Source organism: Archocentrus centrarchus, chromosome 10 (assembly GCF_007364275.1).
Source record: "Archocentrus centrarchus isolate MPI-CPG fArcCen1 chromosome 10, fArcCen1, whole genome shotgun sequence".
NCBI classification, from domain to species: domain Eukaryota; kingdom Metazoa; phylum Chordata; class Actinopteri; order Cichliformes; family Cichlidae; genus Archocentrus; species Archocentrus centrarchus.
Genome location: NC_044355.1, coordinates 38,532,547 through 38,557,842, shown reverse-complemented (window position 1 = coordinate 38,557,842; position 25,296 = coordinate 38,532,547). Strand labels below are relative to the sequence as shown.

At 45.9% G+C, this 25,296-nt stretch overlaps 1 protein-coding gene across 1 annotated transcript in view; it reads left to right on the top strand.

Moving 5' to 3' along the window:
• Positions 1-25,296, top strand: part of slc36a1 (solute carrier family 36 member 1) — a 45,999-nt gene that overhangs the window by 11,689 nt on the left and 9,014 nt on the right. The window contains exons 8-11 of the mRNA XM_030739112.1: positions 1,894-2,121; positions 3,035-3,133; positions 4,411-4,577; positions 7,145-7,314. Of these exons, the coding sequence (XP_030594972.1) occupies positions 1,894-2,121; positions 3,035-3,133; positions 4,411-4,577; positions 7,145-7,314 (664 nt within the window). The remainder of the gene's footprint in view (positions 1-1,893; positions 2,122-3,034; positions 3,134-4,410; positions 4,578-7,144; positions 7,315-25,296) is intronic.

Below are 25,296 nucleotides of genomic sequence, written 5' to 3'. Positions count from 1 at the left end.
TTTAATTTCAGTTATTCGTATTTTTAATGTGCATTTCTTCTATATTCTGATTCCAAGCAGCACATTTCCCCAACAAATGACACTCAAATCTGTGCGCTTGTCTCTGTGAGCACATCCACCCAGTGAGAAGAAAGCACAGGACAGGAGCCAGAGATATGAAAATGATCAGCAGGCATGCTGGTGTGTTTCTCTGTGACAGTTTTATTTTGGACTTATGAAAACCTGAATTAATCTCTCCGTCGACCCGAGTGTGAGGTGGTGTGCTGCGCTACTCTTGGTCGCCTCAATTTAACAAACATTGCAGACAGAAATCTGTCGGACTGCAGAGTAACTCCTAGATATCATAATTTTATTGATTTTGCATCAATAAATCCTTTAATTCTGTTCAGTTCATTGTCCTGTGGTTTAGTCTGTAGTGAGTCTGTTCTTTCTACATGTTTTTTTTTAACATTCCTTGAAAACAAAATACTCTTAACAACAAAATGTCATAAACATGAAGAAAATCCAATTATAATTATTCCTGTTTTTATTTATTTCTGCTCCATCCCAGCAGGAGTTTTATCCGGTGATGGAAACAATGAGGTGGACAGGCACTGTTTGTACCACTGGGTGGTGCTGTCTGTCTGCATTATTGCTTCCTCTCATATCGGGCTCAATGACACTTTTACTGAACCGGGAGTTAAACCTTTGAGAGGGGGTGGGCAGTATTTTTGGAAACAGGGTGGAGATTTCACACAGCTTCACCTGCTGCACGGAGAAGAACAAAACTCCAGCAACACTTTGGTGTGACTCGACCAGCACATTTTGGACTGTTTGATGGCCTTCATCAGGGTCATGACCCTGATGAAGGCCACAGGCTGACAGTGAGTAATAAAGCTGCTGGAGCTTCGACCTCAGTATTTCTCCTCGGAGGCTCAGACGGTCTCAGGTTCAGTGAGTGAAAAGCCGTCTGTTGAACAGCTGCGCAGAAACATGATGCACAGAGAGCTGAAATATATCAAAATGCATGGATTTCATCCCTCTGAGACAAAAACACATTCAGTTTCTGTTCAGTCTGGACAAGCCCCGCACTCTTATTTTGAAAGTCTCCAGGTTGCTATTGTAGCGCTGCAAGACTTTCCTCCCGTGGTCAGAGAGTCTCCTCCTCTTCCTGCTGGTTGGACTGCAGCTGGCAGTGGTCATCCTGGTTCTGCTCTGGGGGTGCTCTGTGAGGCCGGAGGGTCACTCAGACCAGAACCTGGAGAACCGGTTTGTGAGCTGCGCAGAACCAGGACAGCCAACTGCAGAACAATGTGGAGGGGATGGAAGAGACTCTCAGAGGAAAGACGGCAGATATTATTTATTTTTATGATATTTGGTAAGAATGATATAGGATTTCAGAAAGTGTGCACGCGCTGCCTGAGCTCCAGCTTTGATTGGTTTTTCGGGGTTATTTAGTTTTGCGTTTCAGACGTCCAGAACCGGCCTGCAGACCATCCTGATCCTGGGTCAGAGTCACTCCCTTAGTGTTAGTGATTAGCTGAGTGCTTGATAAGGAGAAACTTTACTGATGCCTGTATGATTATTAAAATATTGTCCAAATGATTTCTTCACAGCACGGTGGCATGGTGGTTAGCACTGCTGCCTCACAGCAAGAAGGTCCTGGGTTCAAATCCCCCTCAGCCGGGCCTTTGTGTGTGGAGTTTGCACGTTCTCCCCGTGTCTGCGTGGTTTTTCCCCAGGTTTCCTCCCACAGTCCCAAGTCAGTTAGTGGGGTTTGGTTAACTGCAGATTCTAAACTGAGAGGCAGGGCACACCCTATGACCCCCCCCGTGACCCTGAAAAGGATGCATGGATTTCTTTCTACAGCAGAATCAGTATCATCCCTCTCTCTGTCTCACCTGCCTTCACTAGGTGGTAGAAGCAGCCAACGCCACCACCGTCAGCTGCCAGATGAACTACACCAACCAGACCCAGGTCCTGGTCCCGAGCTTTGACTCCCGCCTCTACATGCTCTGCTTCCTGCCTGCCATGATCCTGCTGGTCTTCATCCGCAACCTCAAGTGCCTGGCTCCTTTCTCTCTGGGGGCCAACTTGGCCATGACAGCCAGTTTGATCCTCATCTACTTCTACTCGCTCACGGTAGGCAGCAGACTTATCTTTAGTCTCTGAGTCGTTTTACCTTCAGTGAGTCAGAGCAGGTGAAGGCAGAGCCTCACTTTGTCTCTCTGTGATGTCGTTTGAGTTCTGAAGCTGTGCAGAAGTTCGTTTTTACCTTGAACAGTGAGCGTTTCTTGCATCAAGATTTAGGAGAAAAGGTTATGTTTGGAGCCCGTGAGGTGTTTCTGTGGCTGATGGATGATCCGAGAAGCACATTTTGCATAGAGTGACTTTGAAAGCAGTCTGGATTCACTTTCCTCTGCTGCTCGGTTTGATTTGGTTCCTTGCCTCTGTGTGAGCTCTGCCTTGAACACCAGAATGCAGAATGATAATATATACTTCAGATGATGATTTTAATGTTCATGCTCTTCCCACTTTGACCTTTTTTTCATGAAATGCCTCATCCAGTCAACTTGTTTGCTGAAATAAAATCATCACAGAGTCATTCAGTGTTTCCCACAGCACAGTGCTGCTCTGCAGATGCCTTCAAAACTACGTGCTTTGTTATTAATAAAAACTACAGAGTTAATGCAGTCAGCCACCTCTCGATGAGCTTCTCGCGCCGTGGTCGGACAGCCTCACGTGCTCAGGTCACAGTAGGAAAAACTGTTGTCCACAGCAGGTGGAGAGCATGTCCTCCAGATGATGTTTAACGCCTCGCTTTAAGTTTCCCAGCTGGGTTTAATCTGCTGCGGCAGTAGTTCATTTACATTATCCCTCTTTTTCACTTCATAAGAGACCCGGCTAATCATGTTAAATAAATCCACTACAGCTGAAGTAATCTGCAAGCTTTGGCCTGTAAATGAGCAGAGAGGGTCCTGCCAGTTGTCTGTAGAGAGGACCTCTTCACTGTGGATGGAGTGTAACCAGCCATGGATCTTTCTCCCCCCTACAGAACATCAAATACCCCATCGACCTCCCAAAAGTCGGCAGAGCTAAAGACTACCCTCTCTTCTTCGGGACGGCCATCTTTGCTTTCGAAGGCATCGGAGTGGTGAGTGAGCGACTGATGATAACACATTGATACACATGCTGCTGACAGCGCCTTTCATGCCTGGCATGAACGTGAAATCCGTGTCTCCATCGATTACGTGGATTAGAAACGGTCCCGTTATCTCTGTCTGCATTATGATTGGATTTCAGTGTGCAAATAATGCAGGCAGTTAATGCTCCTTTGCTGAGGAGGGGCTGAAGATAGCAGAGCAGCAGGAGTCCAGACGAACCATGGAGAGGTGTAGTTCACCAGAGTGAGCCTGACTGAGAAGCATGTGTTTGTATCAGGGTGTTATATATTAAAGAGGATTTCTGGGGTGTTTTGTGGGGCTCTTAGAAGTGCAAAGTCATCCTTATTAAACAAAATGTGGAATCTAAATTGGCTCAATTATGTTATGCAATATTGACTTAAAGGTCATTCCAGGAAGTCTCAGTCAGCACCTCCAATCAGACGTCCTCAGAATGAGTTTGTAGAATTTCTGAAGGCATGCAGAATTTTTGCTTTCATACTATGAATAGTGTCAGAGTTACAGGTCCTCAGTGTAAGTAGGAGGGGGATGACATTTGGCTTTCTAATGATTCTTCTCTCATACCTTCAGAAGTGCAGCCGATATTCACATGAAATCTTCTAGGCTGAAAAACACATTTAAATCAACCCAATCAAGTTTGCACCCGCTCCCTCATCACAATCTGAAGACTAAATCTGTCTCTGTTCAGCAAGATTTGTGTTCTGTGAGCATCAGCGTGATGATCCAGCACAGTCTGAATGAGTGTCTGTGACGGAGAGCAGCAGAAACAGCCTCAGTACTTTCTGATCGATCACTGGAGGAAACGTCACAAAGTGCATTCTGGGTAAACTTTCAGGCTGTGTTGATGACCAAAACCAGACGGTTGCACACTTTTACCGTGAGGCCGGGCTGGTACACTTTCAAAAAGGTCCATTTAATTGTATTAAATTTGGTAAAAGTTTCTAAAAGTCTCAAAACGCACCAAAGACGGAGCTGCTTCCTGTAAACACGCTGAGCTCTGAGCTGTAGACTGAAGCAAAGCCTTCATTGGTATTCAGCTAATATGGCCTGCTGTGCCGGAGAGCATGAAGCACTGTTCAGTATGTGGAGTGTCACAGCAGCACAGATTTCATCTTCATTATAATGTCCATCAGACAGAATCAAGACGTCACAGTCTGAGCAGCTGCTGCTGAGTGTAGCCTCCTTCAGATGTCACTGAAATCTTTCAGCCTGTGTCCTGTTAACAGTGCCTCTCTCTGCCGGGCTGCAGGTTCTTCCCCTGGAGAATAAGATGCAGAGGCCTCAGAGGTTCACCCTGGTTCTCTATTTGGGGATGGGCATCGTCACCTTCCTCTACATCAGCCTGGGGACCATCGGATACATGTGCTTTGGAGAGCACATAGGCGGCAGCATCACCCTGAACCTGCCCAACTGCTGGTGAGACACCATCACGAGTCTGGACTGCAAATCCAGTCGAGTCAGCATATTTAGATAGATTTTAAAAAGAGCTGAACAGCATCCTGCACAGTCAGAACAGGTGAAGTCAGGAGTTTAATGTTAGCAGCAGACTGATGACCTCCAGGCTCGATTCAGGTCTGAGGGCGTGTGAACCGAGCGTTTTATTGAAAGCTCTGCTTTGAGGCCGCAGCCAAAGCGATGCATTTATCTGACTCCACCTGAGTGCTGCCGTCCGGGTCCAACTGCAGCTCGTTCCTCCAAACGTGGTGGTTTAGGGCTCACACCTGCTCGTGGGCAGGGGCGTTGTCAGGATGACACACAGCTTTGGAGATGGATCTGGTTACGCAAGGCAAAAACTTTGTAGATCGTTCACTGAAAGAATGGAGCAGGTCCGCCTCAAAGCACGATCTAAACCTCTCTAAACTAAACTAAACCTGGAGGGTCCAAGCTGAGAAGATGCCAGGAGAGCAAAGAGACAGAGACGTGGTACTTAATGTTCGTTCACTAACAGCAAACATGGCAGCAAAAGTGTAACTTGAGGCTGAATATTTAGTTTAAAAAAGGTACAGATGTAGTGCAGCTGAGTACAACTCACACAGAAACTATAGATGAAGTTTCCCCTCACCGTGCCGCCCTGCTCCTCACAATGTTTAGTGGAAGAAAATCCTCTAAGTGAGATTATTTGAGTTTTTGCAGCTTCAGAAGATTTGGAAACTTGCTTGACCTCGTTATACAACAGTGAGACCATAAAATCCCCAACGATTCGAATCCAGTGGCTCATTAAAAGCTCTCGATGTATTTTAGAGCCGTGGTATTCAGAGCAGATGCTACAGCGAAGCCTCAGCCAAGGTTCTGCCAAATTCACAGCTCATTATCTTTGCATCAGGAAGCAACCGGACAGCGGATGTTGAATTAATCAGTCGGTCATTGATCTGAAACTTTAACAGATTATTTCAGCTCTGCAAAAGTTAATTTCCAACTTGAAGCTGTTGTTATTGGGTTTCTCCTTCAGTCCTCCCCCAAATGTAACAGAATCTTTATTCCAAAAAGAGAAGTTTGCTCAACAACTGATTCTAAAGACTCAGAAATGAACCCCAAACATCAACTTACAGTAGTTTTTGTTTAACCTGACTGCACTCAGCAAACTGTGGAGCAGGTTGTATCTGAGGGGAGAGCTGCAGGAGCTAATGGCTGATTTCTTCAGCAGGTTCATCAGCTGTGGATGAAGTTATGACTTTATTGTAGGTGATGAAACAGTTTCTGTGCTTTCCTCCATTGTTCTGTTGTACAAACAAAATGTCTGAATGCATAAAAGCAAATGAAACACATTTCATGAACAGAGCCGAGGTTTAATAAACACTCACGCAGACTTTCGTTCAAGGGGCTCACAGTTGTTTCTCCTCTTCAGAGCTCAGCACGCAGCGACAGGAAGCTGCAGTAAATCTGCTGTAAGGATGTTTGTTAGCGAGCGCTCCCTGTAGACAGACGTGACTGTAGAGCTCTTCCATACATCCATGGATGGAAGGGGGCTGTACAGGCCGCCAGCCTAACACAGAGAGACCGACATTCACACTCACATTCACACCTATGAGTGATTTAGAATCAGCAGGTAACCTAACCCCACTGACTGCACGTCTTTGGACTGTGGGAGGAAACCGGAGAACCCGGAGAAAACCCACGCAGACACGGGGAGAACACGCAAACTCCTCACAGAGAGAACCCGGCCAGATGGTGTGGAGGTCTTATTCTCTCTAATTAAAAAAATAAAGTTAGTAAAACCAAATCCTCAGTTTGAATTAGTTTGTTCATTACTCGTAGTTTTCATCCCAGCTGCAGGAGAGAGGCGTCTATTGAAATACCTCCAGCCTCTGGACTAATGGCGCTAATTAGTGCAGTAGATTGGCTTCTCAATGAGGTTGGAGACTCAAAGACTGTAATTAGGAGCGGCGAGCAGAGGAAAGTCGATGTTTGCTGTTTGTTTGCTGGCGCGTTCCTCCTCAGCTTGTTACGCATTTGATGAATGTTGAACATGAACACCGAGTCCTCCTCCTCCTCCTCCTCCTCCTGCTGCTGCTGCTGCTGCTGCTTGTTTTGTGGTTTGTGAGAAGTTTCTGTTTGTCTGCACTTAACTGTGTTTGTTCCCACACTTCTCCTCAGTTCCTGTCATATCTCTCCTGCTCTGTATAAAAGAGAAGTCAGATTTTACAGAAACATCCAGTTGTGATTGGTGGCATCAGGAGACTCCACAGTCTCCGCAGCTCCTCCCACCTGTTGCTTAAACCTTCTGTTTGTGAGTAGCAGCCAATCAGAAGGAAGTTGGCTTACGAGCTAAAACAGCTTGTTTCAGACAGAGGGGCTGCACCAAGGCCCAGTATAAGATAAAGAAGGCTTATTTGGAACTGTGAGTCATGCAAAGCTACTCTAGGAGCATCCAAGAATAAAAATCTGGAGATGAGCAGAATGGGTCACATGTAACAGGAGTTTTCCTTTATGTCCCTTCCTCACGTTCCCATGACTCGTTCTTCCTCTGTCAATCTGTTCTCCAGGATGTACCAGGTAGTGAAGCTGCTGTACTGTTTCGGCATATTCATCACCTTTGCCCTGCAGTTCTACGTTCCAGCTGAGATCCTCATCCCGTCCATGGTGGCTCGCGTGTCACCGCAGTGGGAGACCACCGTCGACCTGCTGCTCCGTGCCGTCATGGTCATCTTCACGTGTAAGTACAGATCGGTCTGCAAAGACTGGTGCAGAGCGCCAGGCCTGTTCATCCCAGTGGAGTCCCGTTACTCCCCATCAGTCTGAGAGCTGTAACCTAACCATGAAAACCCTGTGAGCAGCCAGAGAGGATGAAAACAGGGATATCTGTTACTTTAAACTTTACTACTAAAAGTAGTAAACCCCTGTGACCGATGAGTGTGTTTTCACACTGCTAGTGAACAGCCTTGAACCCTTGATTAGAGGGAGCTAACGAGCTTTCTTGTACATGAATTTTAATCACGTGTCAAAGCGTCGCCATGTGCGATCACTGATTCTGCAAGATTCAGGGAGAATATTTGCTACAAAGTCAGGATTCATTTAATAAAACAAAAATGGTGTCAACAATAAAGCAGAGAGGAAACTCTCCTCTTAGTGTTCATGCTGTCATTTCCCAAAGAAGTCTAGAAATCTGTCTGCAGTATTTTTACTCTGACCTTTGAACTTGGCAGGAGTTCCAGTTATAGTGTGTTAGTCAAAGCCCTTTTTTAAACACTCCTCTGTTCTGATTTAGAGCACATCAGAGTTTGGATCCTACAGATCCTAAATCTGCATATTGTCACAAGCAGTTTGCTTCTTTCCGCCGTTTTCTCACACCAGACAGATACCTCGCCTGTGCTCTGGGGGGTAAAGGAGATCCTTGGTACAAGTGGTGGAAATAAGTTTTCTCTGAAGGGTGCCTGGGCTCAACCTTAGAGGGAGGGCGAGGAGCTCGGAGTAGAGCCGCCGCTCCCACCCACTGAAGGTGTTCCAGGCCTGGCGTGTTTCCGGCTTCGACTTTGTCCATTTTCAACAGTGAAGTCGTGTTTTTTTCCACACCTTTTATTTAGACTGCAGACGCACACAAGCACCAACCAGCATGTCGTAGGTTGAGAAGTCTGTTAATGAGGATTTTCACCCCTTCTTGAAAGAGAAAACTGTGCTGCAGATTGTGGTGTATTTTAAAATCACAGCAGACAAACTGCCTGTTGTTCATGTTGCCATCGGTTTAGTGAGTGGTCAGCAGTGCAGGCCGGACTGTGATTAGCTGATGCTGTCCCGTGCGGGGAAGTGGAGCGCCTGTACTTCAGTCCTGAGAAGAACAGAGGGAAGAGTGTGGCTGCTTTTTCTGTGCTGCGCCTCTTTTACTGTATTTTTTATCAGCTGCCACAGCAGCCGAGTCCCTCCCGACAAATAAGGCTCTTTAATGAGCCGCGATGAGGCGAACAGCACACGGTGTACGAGCGGCCCACGTGTTAGATCTGCCTTCCTCCCCTGTATTTGTACCTTTTATCTAGAATGTTTTCTGGGCGGGCACAGCCATTTCCTCATAAAAATAGTACAGAAAAGTACAATTAGAAGGTCACTGCTGCTGAATTTGACTGTTGAAAGTCTGGTGAGAGCTGCCTTTAATGCCCTCAGTAACAGTAATTTCTGCTGATTACCTGGACTTGCTAAACTGAGGGAGGTGGAAGCCAGTTCCCGTAGAGCTATTGACTTCAGCCAGCCCTTTGTGCTAATTAGTTCCAGGTACACCCGCAGATACTGAGAGTCCACAGTACCTGGAACATCCCTGTTTGTGTTTCTGCCTGAACTCAGGCTAATTAATGAGAAAGTGGATTAAAAACAGCAGTCGTGTGTGAAGCGCCGATGATGAAAAGGACTTCAGGTGTTTTGTGCTCTTTTGTATTTGTGGTGTTTTCAGACACTTGTTCCTCTGTCTGTGGATGAACCTTTGCTATCAGTCTCAGCCCTGCAGTCCACCTCGTTCCTGACCCCAAACCTTAACGCAGGAACCTTTTTAAGCTCCTGGATGAAATAAAAACAGTCACCTTCTCCTCCAGATGAAGTTCCTTAAAATGTTCCTGAGGAAAAGTAAGGAGAGTAAAAAAAACCAAACAGAAAACAAGAAGACTTCCAGTTTAGCTTCTTAGAGTCAAGCAGAGAATTTATTCAGACTAAACAGTGTGCAGTTCCTCTGCAGTCCAGCAGAGGCGCCACAGTGAGTCAGTCCCCATAGACTCCCATGTTAAAGCTTTACAGCTGATACAGAAACTGCTTTGGTCTCTGTGGAGAATTTCCCCCTTCATAACAGCTGTTTATAAGTCGCCTCTTTAAATCTCATTAAGGCTTAAAGTTTGCATTATTAGGGGCGTGGCCTCTCTGACTGACAGGTGGATGGTGACACAGGCGGCTGTTAGCTGTCTGCTAGGCTTCACCCTGAACTGGACCTCTGGCCCATGTTTGTGCTGTTGGAGCTTTTTGGAGCATTTTTATGCAATTATCTGACCAATAATTTGGCTGCTGTGCACTTCATTGGACTAACAGACTGTCCAAGGAGGCGGAGCTCCTGTTTGATTAGCAGGTGTCTGTAGGTGCAGCTTCAGCTGATAAACACTTCCTTTCTGGCCTTCCTCTGAGGTGGTGAGCGAAAGGAAAACAAAGGTTCTCGGCCACGTGTCCTTGTCTCACACTCACACGCCTCCCCTCGCCTGCTCTCCTCCCTCCTCCAGGTTTCCAGCAGCAGCCAACAGTTCCCCATAATAGCCCCACGAGGCTATTTATAGCTGCAGTCGTCCTCCAATTGCGATCGATTCCCATCTGGCCACGACTGCTGATGCTCTAACCCTGTTGCAGTCTCGTGCCTGATTCTGTGCAGAGGTGCTGAGTCACACTGAAGTCAGCAGGGGGCACACTTCTACCTATTTAACCATCCTTACGTTTACATTAAAGCCGAAGCGGTTCTTGAAAGTAGGCCTGCAGTGAGATGAACATGGCTCTTATTCCTTCACAGACCTTACAGACTAGCTCAGACAACAGCTTGCTCTTTTTTACTGCATGTTAGCCTTTAATTAGCAGCAGCCACGTGCTTGTTGTTGCCTCCTTTAAACTCCACCAGTAGCTTAGGCGTTCATCACTGCTGAACTGTTACCCTGGAGGAATCAGGGAGATGATCCTGGTGTCACATGTAAAAATGAGATTCTTTTCAGCTCTGCAAATTTCATGTGGATAATTGCTGTACTTATGCAGTTCTGAGGGCTCGAGAATGATGGGAGAGGATCATTAAAAAAGCCACAAATGTTTGTCTTCGTTAAATAAAAAAAATAAAAGCAGATTCTGAGGGGGTGAGGTGGGGGCGTATTTCAGACGTTGACCCGGCTTCAACCATAACTGATAGAAGCAGCTGAGACCAGCTTCCTGCTCACTGTCACTGAGAAGCTTAAACATCTGGAAAAGCTCCCATTGGTGGTATTTGATCATTGGTGGGACGACCCAAAGCACAGAGGTGGGTGTTTGCAGCCCAGCTCGCCTCCAAACATGGATTCATAGAAAGGGCTCAGGGCTCCCTCCTCCAGCAAAAACCAAATCCCAGATGGGAAAAAGAAGCAGAAATGAACATTTTGGACTGAAAAATGCTTCTGATAAGCTGTCAAAAAGCCATCCAGGAAGAGCTCCACTGATCCATCCAGTGAGCCTCACATCTGTTTAGATCCAAAGTGGGATCGATGGTGTTAATTAAATCCTAAAGAATGGATTATGAACATGACATGTTGTTATTGAAGAAGCCTTTAAACACAGACACTAAAGAAGTTTCCTGTTTGCTAACAGAATCATCATGACTATGATGCAGTTATAACCCATATAGGGAACAGGTTTCAGTGTCTGTGTAGGTGTTGTGTGCCCTCCAAACATGTTAATTGGTTTCCATAAAAGCCTCCATCAAATAATGGATGTTAAGAGCTCAGTTTAATTCCTGCCAGCCTGCAGGGAGGTGCAGAGGGTTCGTAATTTAAAAGATAAACCGAGGGATTGATTTATTTATTTATATTATTATTATTATTATTATAGAGACAGTGGTTTCTCAGGTCCTCGGAGATGCTTCAGGTCTTTGTGCATGCTTTATTGGACAGGACCATTGAAGATGAATACTGTTTCCCACTCTCAGGTCATCCTCACTGCACTTCACATGAATGAAACCTCACCATTGATCTTCATTTACTTTATTAGCTTTCACTGAATTATGCAGGTGGAATTTGCCTCGCTCTATAGGTTTCTGCACATGCATCCCGATAAGCTAATCAAGGGGAACGAATGCACGTGTGCGCTTGTCTGCAGGTCGTTTGTGGAGTTTTTGCTGTGAATGTAGCCACGATGGGGGGGGGGGGGGGGGGGGGGGGGGGGGGGGTGTCCAGTGGGATTCCTCTGTTGGATGCTGGAATAAAGGAGGCGAGGGGCTGCGGGAGAAATAGCGTTGCTCCTGTGTGCACATGTGCGAGGAGGAGATTACTTTTGCTTTTGAATCTGAATACAAGATGAGATGGAAGCAGCGCTGTTGTCTGCATGTGTGTGGAGTAAAGCTTGAAGAGGATGCCTCTGAGAGGCTCAGTCTTTGAATGAAGGACAGATTTTAGCTCTTGGTGCCGGAGAGAGGGAGGGAGGGAGGCTCTTGTCTTTCTGCTGCTCTGGCTGTAGTTTCTGTATTTTAGCAACAGACAAAAAAAAAAGCCTCAAACAGAGAGCGTGCATCGCTCTTCAAAAGTAGTTTGTCTGTTTCTTATAAATGCTAGAAAAAGATGAAACGCATGTGTTAAGTTTTGGAGTAGGAATAATTCCCAGGGAGAGGAAGAATGATTCATCTCCAGACTTCTCCTCCCTTGAACACGTGTCGGCGTAAACGAGCGTCTGAGGCTCGGCCGCTCAGTCTCCAGTGTTTCGTTGGTAACTCTGATTGTAAATCTCTTAATGTGAGACCAGCCGCTCTGCAGATGATCTCTCAGAGATGGAAAATGTCACAGGAAGTGCAGTGTTGACTGATGTCCCAAATTTATTTTCTCCGCTACTGTCATTTCACTAAAGATGACTTTTAAGTGGCAGAACTTGAAGAAGAGAAGCAGCCGAGCGGCGTTTGTTTCCGTGTGAGCTCTCAGTCAGATAAGAGTTAAAAGAGGACGGCCTTGAGCAAACTCTCCCTCGCTCTCCACTCTGCGTCGCTTTGACTTGCACTCCCGCTTGAAAGGTCAGTTCATTTCTGTGCAGGCAGATTTCTTTTGAAGTGAGCACTCTATTCTAATTTAGTGGAGATATGCCGGGCGAGTGGAGGAGCTCGGTGCTGCTGGGGATCAGAGAGCCTCTGAGTGGCAGCAGTATGAATGCTACATGACTTTGCCTTGTTTCTCACCGTTGATGCTGTTATGTTGCCGTGTCTGACATCGATTACCTGAAGGCCAAGTCTTTTTGGTGCCATTTGATCACTTCAGAAATGCCAAAAAGGCACAAACATAAAAACGAGCCTCTGCTTCCGGGCTGGGATGCAGCACTGCGGCCGTGTTCCCGTTTCTCTGCCGGCTCTCGTCAATTTTATCCCGACTGAATGTTTAACGACAGCTGATGAAGAGCAGACGGGGCTGAAACAAACATGTAGTAATCATTTAATGGGAGTATGACAATGTGTGAATAACCGAGCAATTTTAAAAATGAAGGGGATAAAGGTGGCAGAGCAGCGAGTGTGGTCTGCAAGCAGCAAATCATTTTCTTTAATAATAGAGTGGTTATAAAACGTAAGAATTTCAGAGCTTTTATTACAGCACCAACACTTCAGGGGTCACCGTCTCACAGCAAAGCTTTTTACAAAATGAAAACAGGAAAAGATTCAAACTGAAGTTTCTGTATATTTTGTTTTATGAGTGTTTTTGATTCCAGTAAAACGTGTTTTCACCCTCAGTTCTAAACTCTGTATATGTACTGTTGTTTATTCGTTGATTGAACTAAGCCCGGCTGCTCTGCCGGCCTCTCGCTCTTTGTGGGAAATGATCATTTTTATTTCTGTGACCTAAAATGAATATTTTGTTTGCTTCACTCTCTTTACAGCCTGAACCTCATCACACAGGTTCAGCTGAGGAAAACCAGCTAAAAATGACTTTTAATGAGAAAAATGACTTTTAACTTAAGTTAGAGGAACTGATCCAGATGAAACATTGAAAAAAAAAACAGGCCCAGAGTTCAGTCTGTCAGAGGGCTGTCATTTGAATCAGTGTTATGAGCGTGTGGGGCTCAGGGGCACTATGGTAGAATCTACTGCAGAAAGCAGCACATGGACATCTGCAGTTCTCGTTAAGATGATTTAATATTCCTGAAAACATACGCAGCTGTTATCAGAGTCGTTCAGAGTGCAGGAAGCTGGGAAATTCGCTCTTGATTAACATCTGCAGCTTAAGCTGCGACGGTCTGTGGCCTCCTCATTAACCGTCACCCGTGCAGCCGTCTGTGCTGAGAAGGAGCCACGAGACTCGGTGTTTTGTTCCTGTCGTTACTGTCGGCACTGGTCATTTCATTTTCGCTCCGAACGTGCTTCTTTTGTCTGAGTCACTTTGCCACAGGCTGCAGCTGAGCAGCTAGCATGTGCTGTTGAGCTGTTGATGGGAATCGGAGAGGACGTGTGGATGTCGCGTGAGCCTCCTCTTCTTCATCTTGTTTTTCTTTTGTACATCATCCTGCAGCGCTGTGACACAGAGGTGGCGTGCCGCCGGGAGTTCATGCTGCATGTTGCTGGCTGTCATATTTTTACCCTTTCAGAAACATGATGTGTGCACACATTCACCTTTACAATTTACTCTGGCCTTTGCTTCCTGCGCCTGTTTCAGCTCACCTGCGTTACCTTGTGACTCTGAGAAACTGAATCAAGGATCTGATGTGGGGTGACGCGATGAACTGATGCCTATTTTTAGAAAAGGCTTTCAAAAAGCCAAAATACAGAAGCTTCAGTAATGCAGTCACGTGGAGAGAGAGCAGACTGCTGTCTTTAAATGTTAATTAAATTCATTTCAAATGAAATGGAAATGTTGTATTTTATTATTTTTCAAGGAAAAGGAGAGTCAAGTTTTTTCTGCTAACTCGGTTAAATTCAGAAAATTGTAAATGAGATGCGGACCTGAATGCCACATTGGCATTAAACTCCTTCAGCCTCCACTTGTGTGGTTTCAGGCTGTGCAGCAGATTTGCAGACCTGGCTGCAGGGACGTGTTCCCATACGCCCTCAAGAGCATTACTGAGGTCCTGACGTGGGCCGATAAGGCCTGGTGAGTTCCAGCTTATCCCAAATGTGCTGGAAGGGGTTCAGGTCAGAGCTTTGTGCAGTTGAGTCGGCTTCTTCCAAATCAAACTGTGAAAACTCTTTGTAGAGAGTCGGGGTCACTGTCATATCAAAAAGTGATGCTGCAAAGCAGGACGTTCACTGATACCTGTAACAGGAGGCCTAATCGGCGCTGTGGGATTGATGTGGGTAGGGCAGCATGTTTTTAGTGTCAGACAGTCTGGCCCTAAATGGGAGTGTTTGACAATCATTGGTCCATTTCAGAGCACCACAGGTGAGCTGAAAAAAGGTGAGGTGCGGTGGGTGAAGTGAGAGACCTCAGAATAGTTTGTTCATTCCAAGTAGGAAGTGAGGTTTTCTTGTGGTGTGACTGCACATACAGTTTATGCCAACATGAGAATGAACAATTAAAAATATTCCAACATAAAAATTTGCTTCACACTGTATCTCAGTATCATCCTGATACAAACAGTCCGAAACAGAGACGAGCAGCCTGAGATCTGACTCCTGATCCACAGTCGAGTGTCCGTGGCAGCAGTTCCAGACGTCCTTCTTCCCAATAGCTTCTCCCCGGGGGAGGGGGGTCAAAGGCAGTCTACATAGAGAGGGGGGAAAGAGAAGAGAGCTTGGAGTTTATATGATAGTTTCTGAAAGTATGTTACTATAAGTTGACTCCACCTCAGTCTTCATGCTCCTCGTCCTCCTCCTGTTTTCTGATATGAGCAAATATTTGTTGATTTTTAAAAACATTCCAGTAGCTGTTTTTCCAGGACTAACACAAAGTGAAACTTTGAGGCGCGAGTAGTTATGGAAAAGAGACCAAAATGACTTTCATGCTCATGAGTGGATGGAAGCTTCTGTCCACAGCAGTACCTCAGTTCAGTTCAGTTCAGTTCTATTCTCTTCTATTGTATTTTATTTATATAGCGCCAAATCACAACAGTCGCCTCAAGGCGCTTTATATTGTGGGTAAAGACCCTACAATCATACAGAGAAAACCCAACAGTCTAAACGACCCCCTATGAGCAGAACTTGGTGACAGTGGGAAGGAAAAACTCCCTTTAAACAGGAAGAAACCTCCAGCAGAACCAGGCTCAGGGAGGGGGGGTCCTCTGCTGAGAGGGGGGGAGACAGATTAATAATAACTAATGATTAAATGCAGAGTGGGGTATAAAGTAAGTAATGGAATGAAAAGAAACACTCAGTGCATCATAGGAACCCCCCCAGCAGCCTAGGCCTATAGCAGCATAACTAAGGGATGGTTCAGGGTCACCTGATCCAGCCTAACTATAAGCTTTATCATAAAGGAAAGTTTTAAGCCTAATCTTAAAAATAGAGAGGGTGTCTGTCTCCTGAATCCAAGCTGGGAGCTGGTTCCACAGAAGAGGGGCCTGAAAGCTGAAGGCTCTGCCTCCCATTCTACTCTTAAGTATCCTAGGAACCACAAGTAAGCCAGCAGTCTGAGAGAGAAGTGCTCTGTTGGGGTGATACGGGACTATGAGGTCTTTGAGATAAGATGGGGCCTGATTATTTGTTTTGGTGATTGAAACAAGACAAAACACACGATTACATCTTTTTTATACTTTTCTCTAATTTAAACTTGTTCCTTGAAGCAGAGATTAATGCTGAATAAAAAAAATTGAATTTAAGTTTAACAAAGTAAATATTAGAGCCACTAATCCAAAATATGCCCTTCATCTGATTTACAGTTCCCAAATCGGGAAAAATGGCATGTGGTCAGGTGTGTCTGCATACTTTTGGTCACATAGTGAATTCAAACCCACTTTTAATGGAAACTGTCATCATCACAGCATCCATTGTGAGGGAAGGGAATGCAAGTTTCACCTGATAATCAGCCCTAAAGGTCACACGTGAGAAACGAATCAGGCCGTCGTCGTGTCTGAATGTGCACGTCGCGGGTCTAAACCGGCCTTATCTTCGGATGACAGCCTCAGTTCCCGAGCAGCCAAACCAGCGGCTGTCCGAGTGTCTCAGGCAAGCTAAAAGGGGCGCATCAAGAGTAGCTGGGCTGCAAGCAGAGAGGTCAGCCTGAGGATTTCTGTCTTTAGCGCGGACCTCCTGTTGGGTGGGGAAGGTCACACTTGCCCTGCAACTCCATCCTCCTTCACTTCCTTTCCTCCTCTCCCTCCTCTTCCTCCTCTCTTGTGTTCTGTTTCTGTCCATAGAAGGAACTGAAAATGCCTCTACTTTTTCTCTTCTTCTCTATATCAGGGGTGTCAAACATGTGGCCCAGGGGCCTGCCAAAGGGTCCATTTGGATGGCTATGCAAAGTGTAAAAGTTGCAGTGAAGTCATTAATCACTCCGGTTATTCAGCAAAATGTTTTCTATTCCTGGAGTGTGAAAAAAGTGGAGTGCTCCCTCTGGGTTGGAGGGAGTTGTTCACTAAAGTGATGGATTTCAGGTGTCTCGGGATTTTATCCACGAGTGATGGGAAGGTTTGGTGCAGTGCCTGCAGTGACGTGGACATCTTACCAGACTGTTGGGGTGAAGAGAGAGCTCAGCCAAGTTACTAGTCGATCTGCGTTCCAGCCGTCACGTATAAGTGGCTGTAATGAGTTTCCTCTTACGGGTGGCTGGGACAGAACTCAGACATCCAGGTGGTTTGCAGCCATTTTAGGTGTTTCATTTTAGGCATCTGATCAGGATGCTTCCTGGAAGCCTCTCCGGAGGTTTTCCAGGCACACCCAACTGGGAGTAGACCCTGAACTCACTGGAGAGATCGTATCTATATGGTCTGGGAACATCTTGGGATCTCCCAGGAGGACCTGGAAAGAACGTCTGGAAAACCTGCTCAGCCTGCTGCCACCTCGGCTGCCTTTGGATAAGCAGACGATAATGAAAGCAACAATTACTACACAGAAAATTAAAAATATTTCTAGATCTCACCGAGTGTTTGAATCATCCATCCATCCATCCATTCTCTTCCGCTTATCCGGGGCCGGGTCGCGGGGGCAGGAGCCTAAGCAGAGAAGCCCAGGCTTCCCTCTCCCCAGCCACCTCCTCCAGCTCATCCGGAGGGACCCCAAGGTGTTCCCAGGCCACCCGAGAGATATAATCTCCCCAGCATGTCCTGGGTCTACCACGGGGCCTCCTCCCGGTGGGGCATGCCCGGAACACCTCACCCAAGAGGCGCCCAGGAGGCATCCTAATCAGATGCCCGAGCCACCTCAACTGGCTCCTTTCGATGTGGAGGAGCAGCGGCTCTACTCTGAGCCCCTCCCGGATGGCCGCACTCCTCACCTTATCTCTAAGGGAGAGGCCAGCCACCCTTCGAAGGAAACTCATTTCTGCCGCTTGTATTCGCGATCTTATTCTTTCGGTCACTACCCAAAGCTCGTGGCCATAGGTGAGGGTAGGAACGTAGATCGACCGGTAAATCGAGAGCTTCGCTTTTACACTCAGCTCCCTCTTCACCACGACAGACCGGTGCAGCGTCCGCATCACTGCAGAAGCAGCCCCGACCCGTCTGTCGATCTCCCGTTCCCTTCGCCCATCACTCGTGAACAAGACCCCGAGATACTTGAACTCCTCCACTTGAGGCAAGAACTCGTTCCTGAGCCGGAGATGGCACTCCACCTTTTTCCGGCTGAGGACCATGGCCTCAGACTTAGAGGTGCTGATTCTCATGCCGGCCGCTTCACACTCGGATGCGAACTGTCCCACTGCGAGCTGGAGGCCCTCCCCTGATGAAGCCAACAGGTTGTTTGAATCATAAAGATGTAAATACTGAGGGAGAGGTTTGATACCTTTCCACTGTGACCTGTTAATCACAGTGTACACGTGATGACAGCGGACTCACTAAATTGTTGAAATTCCCCTTAAATGTCGGGCTGTTCCTCATTTTTTAAAATCTTTTCTCCGCAGTCTTTGAAGGGAGTGAGGCGTTGGATCGGATTCTCTCGGTTTTATGGTTTCAGCTTTTTAAAAACTCTTTGCTTTGGGGCGCCGGGTGGCTCAGTGGGTGAGCGGGCGACCATATGTGCCACATGGCTGTGGTGCAGCCGGCCGACCCGCGGCCCTTTGCTGCATGTCTTCTCTCCCTCTCCACTTTCCTGTCGATCATCACCTTTCACTATCCAGTAAAGGCGAAAAGGCCAAAAAAAAGTCAGGTGATGTTTTCAGTGCATGCTTCTTCACACAGGAAACAGGGAAATTATTATTCAGGGGCTTTGTTGGGGATGCCAGCATGAGCTCAGCCTGGGCTGTTTGAGGCAGATGGACTAAAACGAGTTTGATACCTCTGCACCATAATTTTGTGTCTCCTCTGTCATTAAGCCACTCAAGATGGGCCAATGTGGACACCCAGCCAGGCCTTTGAATAAAAGCTGGCACTGCATAAAAAAGAGGCTGCTTTGGTTGGCGGGGCGAGCAGTAAGTCCCCTTCAGTGTGATTACAGGTAATGTGAGCGGTTCGTATCGCTGGCTGCTGTTTCCACCTGACGCTGACGCTCTGGGTGAAAAGCTGCTCGGCCGGCACTTGTTTCAAACTCCAGCTCCTTCTGCAGTCTGTCTGAGGTGCCTCTTTCACACACAACAGTTATCGGAGGTTGTGTTCACCGGGCAGGACGTTCAGGTCGGCACTCCGGGAAAGTGTTGTGCTTATTAAAGCCTTTTCTGCACTTTCAGAGCCGGGCGGCCTCCTTCTCTGTGCATCCAGAAAAGGACGGCAGCGCCTCTGATCCTGCAGCTTGTCTGTCCTCTGCTGTGTTTGCTGAGGAGATAAAGTGCGTGTCCCTTCAGAGCCTCTTTTCCTGCAGTGCTGACCTCTTTTTGTCATTATTTTTATTGGACTGTTCTCAGGGGTGCTTGCAGCTTCTTATGTTTGTTGTTCGGAGAAGACTCTCTGGTCTTTTATCAGCTTCATAAAAAGCACCAAAGGCCTTCTTACAGTGTCCGCAGCCTTCATTCACTGATGCTGACGAGTGTATCTAAACACACAGAGGGCCAATTCATGTGAGAAGAAACAATCCAAAGGAGCAGAATAGTTCTGTGAGGGGACTATGAAGACATGCACAGCTTATTAACATCAGCAGCTTTAACCTGAAGTGAAAAATGCTTCCCTCAGAGGCCGCGTGGCTGTTTACATCACGGTGCAGTCTGGGTAATGACACCCAATGTTTTCAGCCCTTTCAGTTTTAACCCGAGCGTAAAGTAATGAGGAGGGAAACATGGAGAGAGGGGCGCAGGAGGAGGAGCAGCTCCAAGCCGGAGAGCATTTGTTGTAAAGAGCTCCACCTCCTGTTGGAGGTTTTATGACTAAATGTCTTCTAACAGGACGTTAATCCAGCGCCACTGTCCAGTCCTCCTCTGATGCCGGTCAGTTTGTCTTCTCTTCTGTGAACGTGGTTTGTAACAAGGTTATTATCGTTAATGAAAACGAACAAAATAATGAAAACTGAAACTGAAAACATTTTCATTAAAATAAATAAAAACAGTAATTAAAAGGATAAAGCAATAACTGCCGAGTCCTCTCATGCATTTCCAGCTACTTTTCACTGCAGTTCTTGAATCTATCAGTGAGATAATAACAATCAGGAATAATATTCAAAGCATCAACAGAAGGACTCATAAAGTCCTGGAGGGAGACCCAGAATTAAAGTGAAGGAATGAACAAAGTAAAAAAACAACGCTGAGCACACAGAGGGAGGAGCCAGGAGGGGAAAGGTCCCAGCAGTTTTTGTTTTTGTCGGCACTGCAGGTAAAACACTGGGACACGACCCCAAGGTAATTAACGCACACATCGTCCATGTGTGTACGTAGGCCCACAAAGGCCCAGCACAGAAGACTAATTCAGGCCTAATAATGAGTATTTAACCAAGCTAGCTCTCTGAGCGGCTCCAGCAGAGAACCAGCATCACAGCAAGGTGACAACCATGATGGACCGTTTTCATTTTAATAACTGCTGGCTAGTTAATGCACAGGAACACTGTGAGCGGGAGGATGCGCTGATAACTGTGTTACTGAGACTGGGATGTCCACACCACTGTGTGACACACACAGATACAAACACACAGTATTGCTTTGATTCCTTCAAACGCTCAGAGTTCAGTTTATTTCTAATGTTTCACTCCAATTTATTCCTCATTTATTCTTGAGATAAATATTTTTAACATTTTTCAACTTTTGAGATAAGGGTTTATTGGATTTTTCTTTATGTTAGAACATTTGGTTGTTCAGTTTCTTTTTAATGGTATATTTGTTGAGGTTTTATTACACAATAGTTACTCTGGCACCTGACAAAGTATGAAAACTAAACTAAAACTGAACACTAACGAGTAAAATTACTCTAAAAACGAATTCAAACTAACTGAATTAAAGAAAAAAGTTAGGATGAAATAAAACTAAAGTATTATAACCCTGCTGGGACCAGCTGCTTTGGTCTGAGGTCGAAAACTGAACTGTTGCAGACTCCTAAACTCACTGAATGGACTGATTGTCACTTCCTGCTATTCAAGGGCATCTGGACTCCTGGGAGGAAGTTGTCTGTGCTGCCTTTGGTTTATAACCAGCAGCATCTCTGATTCTTTACGTGAATATGTGCATCAGATTTATTGGAGCTGAGAACGCAGCCACGGCTCTTCGGACGTCTGTTCAGACGTCTCTTCCTTTGCTTCCCTTTCCCTTTTTCTGGAAGTTGGAACTAAAAACAGCTCAGTGGGGCTATTTTTTCATATATTTTTCTTTAACTCCAGCTTGTTATAATTAATAATAACAGCTCTGGAGTGCAGGGAGGGAACATTTAACAGGCTGAGCTAGTCAGTGATTTTTACCCCTCAGCCTTAAAGGGTGATGGGGTATTGTTGTCACCCCGCGGGGCGGGTGGCATGGACACCCAACTGTGTGAACACGAGACCGAGGCAATGTCGGATTTTCAAATTGATACCATCGGTGTATTCACTCAGAATCTCAGTTTGAATTTTTGTGACCTTAACCTCAAGGTCAGAGGTCAAGTTTCCTGAGACTGTTGTAAAGGCAATAGCTCGAGAAGGAGGTCACGTAAGACGTTTTCCAGCCGTGCGACAGGTGTACCTGCTCAGGAGTGATGTCATACAGGCGTCTGCTGAGCTGCGTCTGCTGACGGGCTGATGCTCTGGCGGCGTCGGTACAGTTGATGCATTTTTTATTTTGCAGGTTTGTGAGTGGCGCAGTAATATGCAGCTATACCAGCACCACTGTTTGAGTCTTTGGACAAAATGACATTCAAAGCTTTTTCCCAGCCTGCATTCAGTGAACTTTCATTGTGACCCTTCGCTGTCAGATTGCTGTAACTGGGGATGTTCAGGCCAGGGCAGAAGTAATAAAAGATGTTCCAGCTGTTTGTTTCATTTGTGATGTTTTATTTTTTTGTGAGCATGGCCTGGAACTTCCTGTCAGTACTGCTGCAGATTATAGTCAGGTTCAAAGGACTGACTCAGGAACACTGTGACTAAGAGAGCGTTCGTACATTAAGGCTTACTCAGTGATGTTCTCTCACAGGTGTTTTGGGGTGACCCGGCAGGCAGGTATGATGAGCATTTGTGGCTGCTGTGACACTGAAGTCACTGCTTGGTCCACAAAGCACTGTGGTGTCAGTTGCTGCATCGCTTCCCGAACGTCATCGTTTTTCAGCCTGAGAGCGTTTCTTCAGTATTGGTGTTCAATGAAGACGACCGAGTTAAACTTCACTCAGTACTTCGTCTTTGCATTGGTGACCGCTCGGCAGAACTAGCATCAGAAAGGTGTTTCACTGACAGCTTTTGGAACGGATAAAATGGCTTCATTACACCGTTAACACAAACTTAAAACTTCCTGTTTCACTTTCAGCTTAAAAGCCTGCCAGTGTGTTTCAGTACAGAGAAACCTTTCATTTCTCTACGAGGCTTTTATTGTGAAACATGTTCACAAATAGGCGACAGAGACGATGTTCGTTCTTCTCACCTACTTTAGGGTCATTAATGAAATTTCAGATTGGCTCTTCAGGTGAGATGTTTAAGGCAGACACACACAGATGGTGGACCTGCTGCCTCCAGGTGCCGCTCTCAGTTTTGTTGACTCCAGCATCTCTTTCTGTGTCAGTTTCATTTTTTGGCTTCATGCCGGTTCCACACAATGAGACGCTCCTGTTCCAGCATCTGACATGGCAAGCTAGAAAGGTCTCATGATGACATTTTCTTGTCATTCAGAGCACTACAATAAGGAATGGCAGCTCATCATGCTGTGGCACCACAAGCTGTGGGTTTGTGTGCCACTGTGTGTGATTGTGCCTCTAATGATGCCCTCTGTGCCTTCACTTCCATTCATGGTGTATGTCAGACAAGCCAGGAGAAGTACACTTTTGTGTAACGTGTGTGATTTTTCTTTTTTTCTCTTGTTTTGTTGTGGTGAGTGCCATGTATGTTTTTCAGCTGCACGCTACAGGATGAGACATGGGAAAAAAAAAAATTCACACCTTTTCCTTTCTGAAATGTTATCTTTCCACACCTGAGGCTGAAATTTCAGCTCTGCCCTTAGGCTACCACCTCAAGAATGTGACGAATTTACAGGGGAAAAAGGAACAAACTGAAGATTTTAGGTGTCCTAACCCCACTATTAAAAGATGCCCAGGTGTGAGGAGGGTGGATATACAGGATCAGGTTATCAGGTCCACAGCCGTCAGTAATCAGTCAAACGAAAGCTGCTGAGGGCTCCTGAGCCCTGAAAATGGGGCAGTTCTTGCAGTACTTTAGTTAAACCCCTTGAATTACAGCTGAAGGTCTGCACTTCAGTCACATCTTCAGCTTTGATCTAAAGTCTGCTGTGGTGGTGTACAGATGCAGAATTACGAAACTTCTGGACCTGACTGTAAACATGCTGCTGAAAAAAACTGATGACCATTTCCATCTTCTCTCGCTGTTCACGATTTCCATGTTCTTCTGTATCCGCTGCACCGCTCCGATTGCTTCAAAATCATTTCTTCTCAGAGCTGCTAATGTATGCAGATAAAAAGCTGCATTAAACATCATTTTATCCATCATCCTTTCCCTCACTCTGAAGAAGATCAAAGATCCAGTGATTGCTCTGCATGCTGCAGGCTGTCGTCTTTGCAGTGGAGGGTAAACCGTCGCCGTGCGCTCGCTGCTTCCCTCGCAGCACGCTCTGGATTGATGCTTAATAAACTGCTCCTGCAGAAAATCCAGCCGGCTGCTCGACGCCGAGCAGCTCTTTACTCAGACGTGTGATAACAAGAAAAGAACTTTTTCAGAAGTTAATGACCCCTTCATTCCATATTTGGCGGTTTTACTGTTATTTAGAGCGTGACAGCAGAAAATCTGCACGGTTGGTCGTGTTTCTTTAATCGAAGGTAAAATCACCGCAGCAGATCAGAAAAGCGATGCACATGAGTCAAAACTCACATGTTCAGTTAGGAGGACACGACAACCTCCGACCCCGCGGTTTGTTCAGCCCACCTTTCCGTGATGTTCTCGTCACTTTGAGCCCTTTATCTGACAGAGACGCCATAATGTAGGCCGTCAGCAGCTGTTAGAGAGAAGAATGAGAAATGAATTTGACCTCAAAAACACAAAGAAGAAGTTTCAGTGACTGATCATGAGCCCATTAACAATAACACAACATACAGGAACAAAACGTGTGTGTGTGTGTGTGTGTGTGTGTGTGTGTGTGTGTGTGTGTGAGTGTGAGAGGATGCAGTTGTCAGCCTTATATCTGTAGAAAAAGGAGAAGAATGAAAATAATTCAGGGCATCATCACAGCTTGAATGTAGTAATGGCCGTCATAAGTGAGATAATGAAGTAAAATAAAGTTTAAATAGTTTGTTTTGTAATCTGAGGGAATCACAGATTATGTGTGAAGTGTAGTAAAGAGGCAGGAAAAGAATGGAAACCAGAATAATGGAGTAGAGACAGTAGAGACGGTGTTTACTGCAGAGGTGCAGGCGTGTGCATTTAAGGACATCAAAAGGATTTTTAATGATTTCAAAGAGTGAGAAATATGAGTGTCAGTAATAACTGCCTTTAACGTAGAGTTTGAGCTTCCAGGAAGAAAATGTGCTCCTAAAGCTCTCACAGGGTCACGGATGCTCACATGACGATGGCTCACCTGAGGATGGGAGAGCAGGGGAAGGTGTTGTTTACCTTGAGAGCGCGTTGTCTCGCTGCTCGTCTTAATCTCAGTGTTTTCTTGCTTTTCCAGTTCAGTGTTAAAAATGGATGTGCACATGACTTCTGGTGTGGAGACAGACCGAAGGATAACAGCACACCTAAGTACCGCTCACATCGTGTTTCCTGTAGCTGTTTCACGTTAGCACCAGTTTCTCATTAGCAGGAATGATTGTTTTCCTAGCAGTGAAACAGAGCTCAGCGGTACCCCAGACAAGGTTTGAAAACGGTTATTTATCATCGCTGCTGCTGCTGAAAGACTTATGAACATAATTCAGCCACTTCATTTATCATTTCTTGTTTGGTCTGTAACTTGGTCATGTTGCTGCCTTAGAAACTTTCCTGGTTGGTTGAATAAAATGAAATAAATAATCATCTCGCGGCCCCTCCAGCTTGGCGGTCTCCTCCTTGATTAAATGAATCCCTGCTCGCTCACAGGGACGAGGACCCGCAGTGACAGCTTCTGTTACCTTTTATCTTAGTAATTTCAAACGACCATGAGCCACGGTAAATTGAACCGGTAACTGTAGGGTTGTGCGTCTTTTTTCCACTTGGCTGACGATTTTGATTGCTCTCACAATGCCTCCCAAGGGCTCAAATAATCAATTTAATTTCCCAAGAAATTCTAACCATTTCCTGCACAATCGGAAAGAGCAGTTTGCTGAGGACATCCAGCCCCTCCAACAAAAGTTTGTAATTGAATTGCAAGGAGATGTTTAG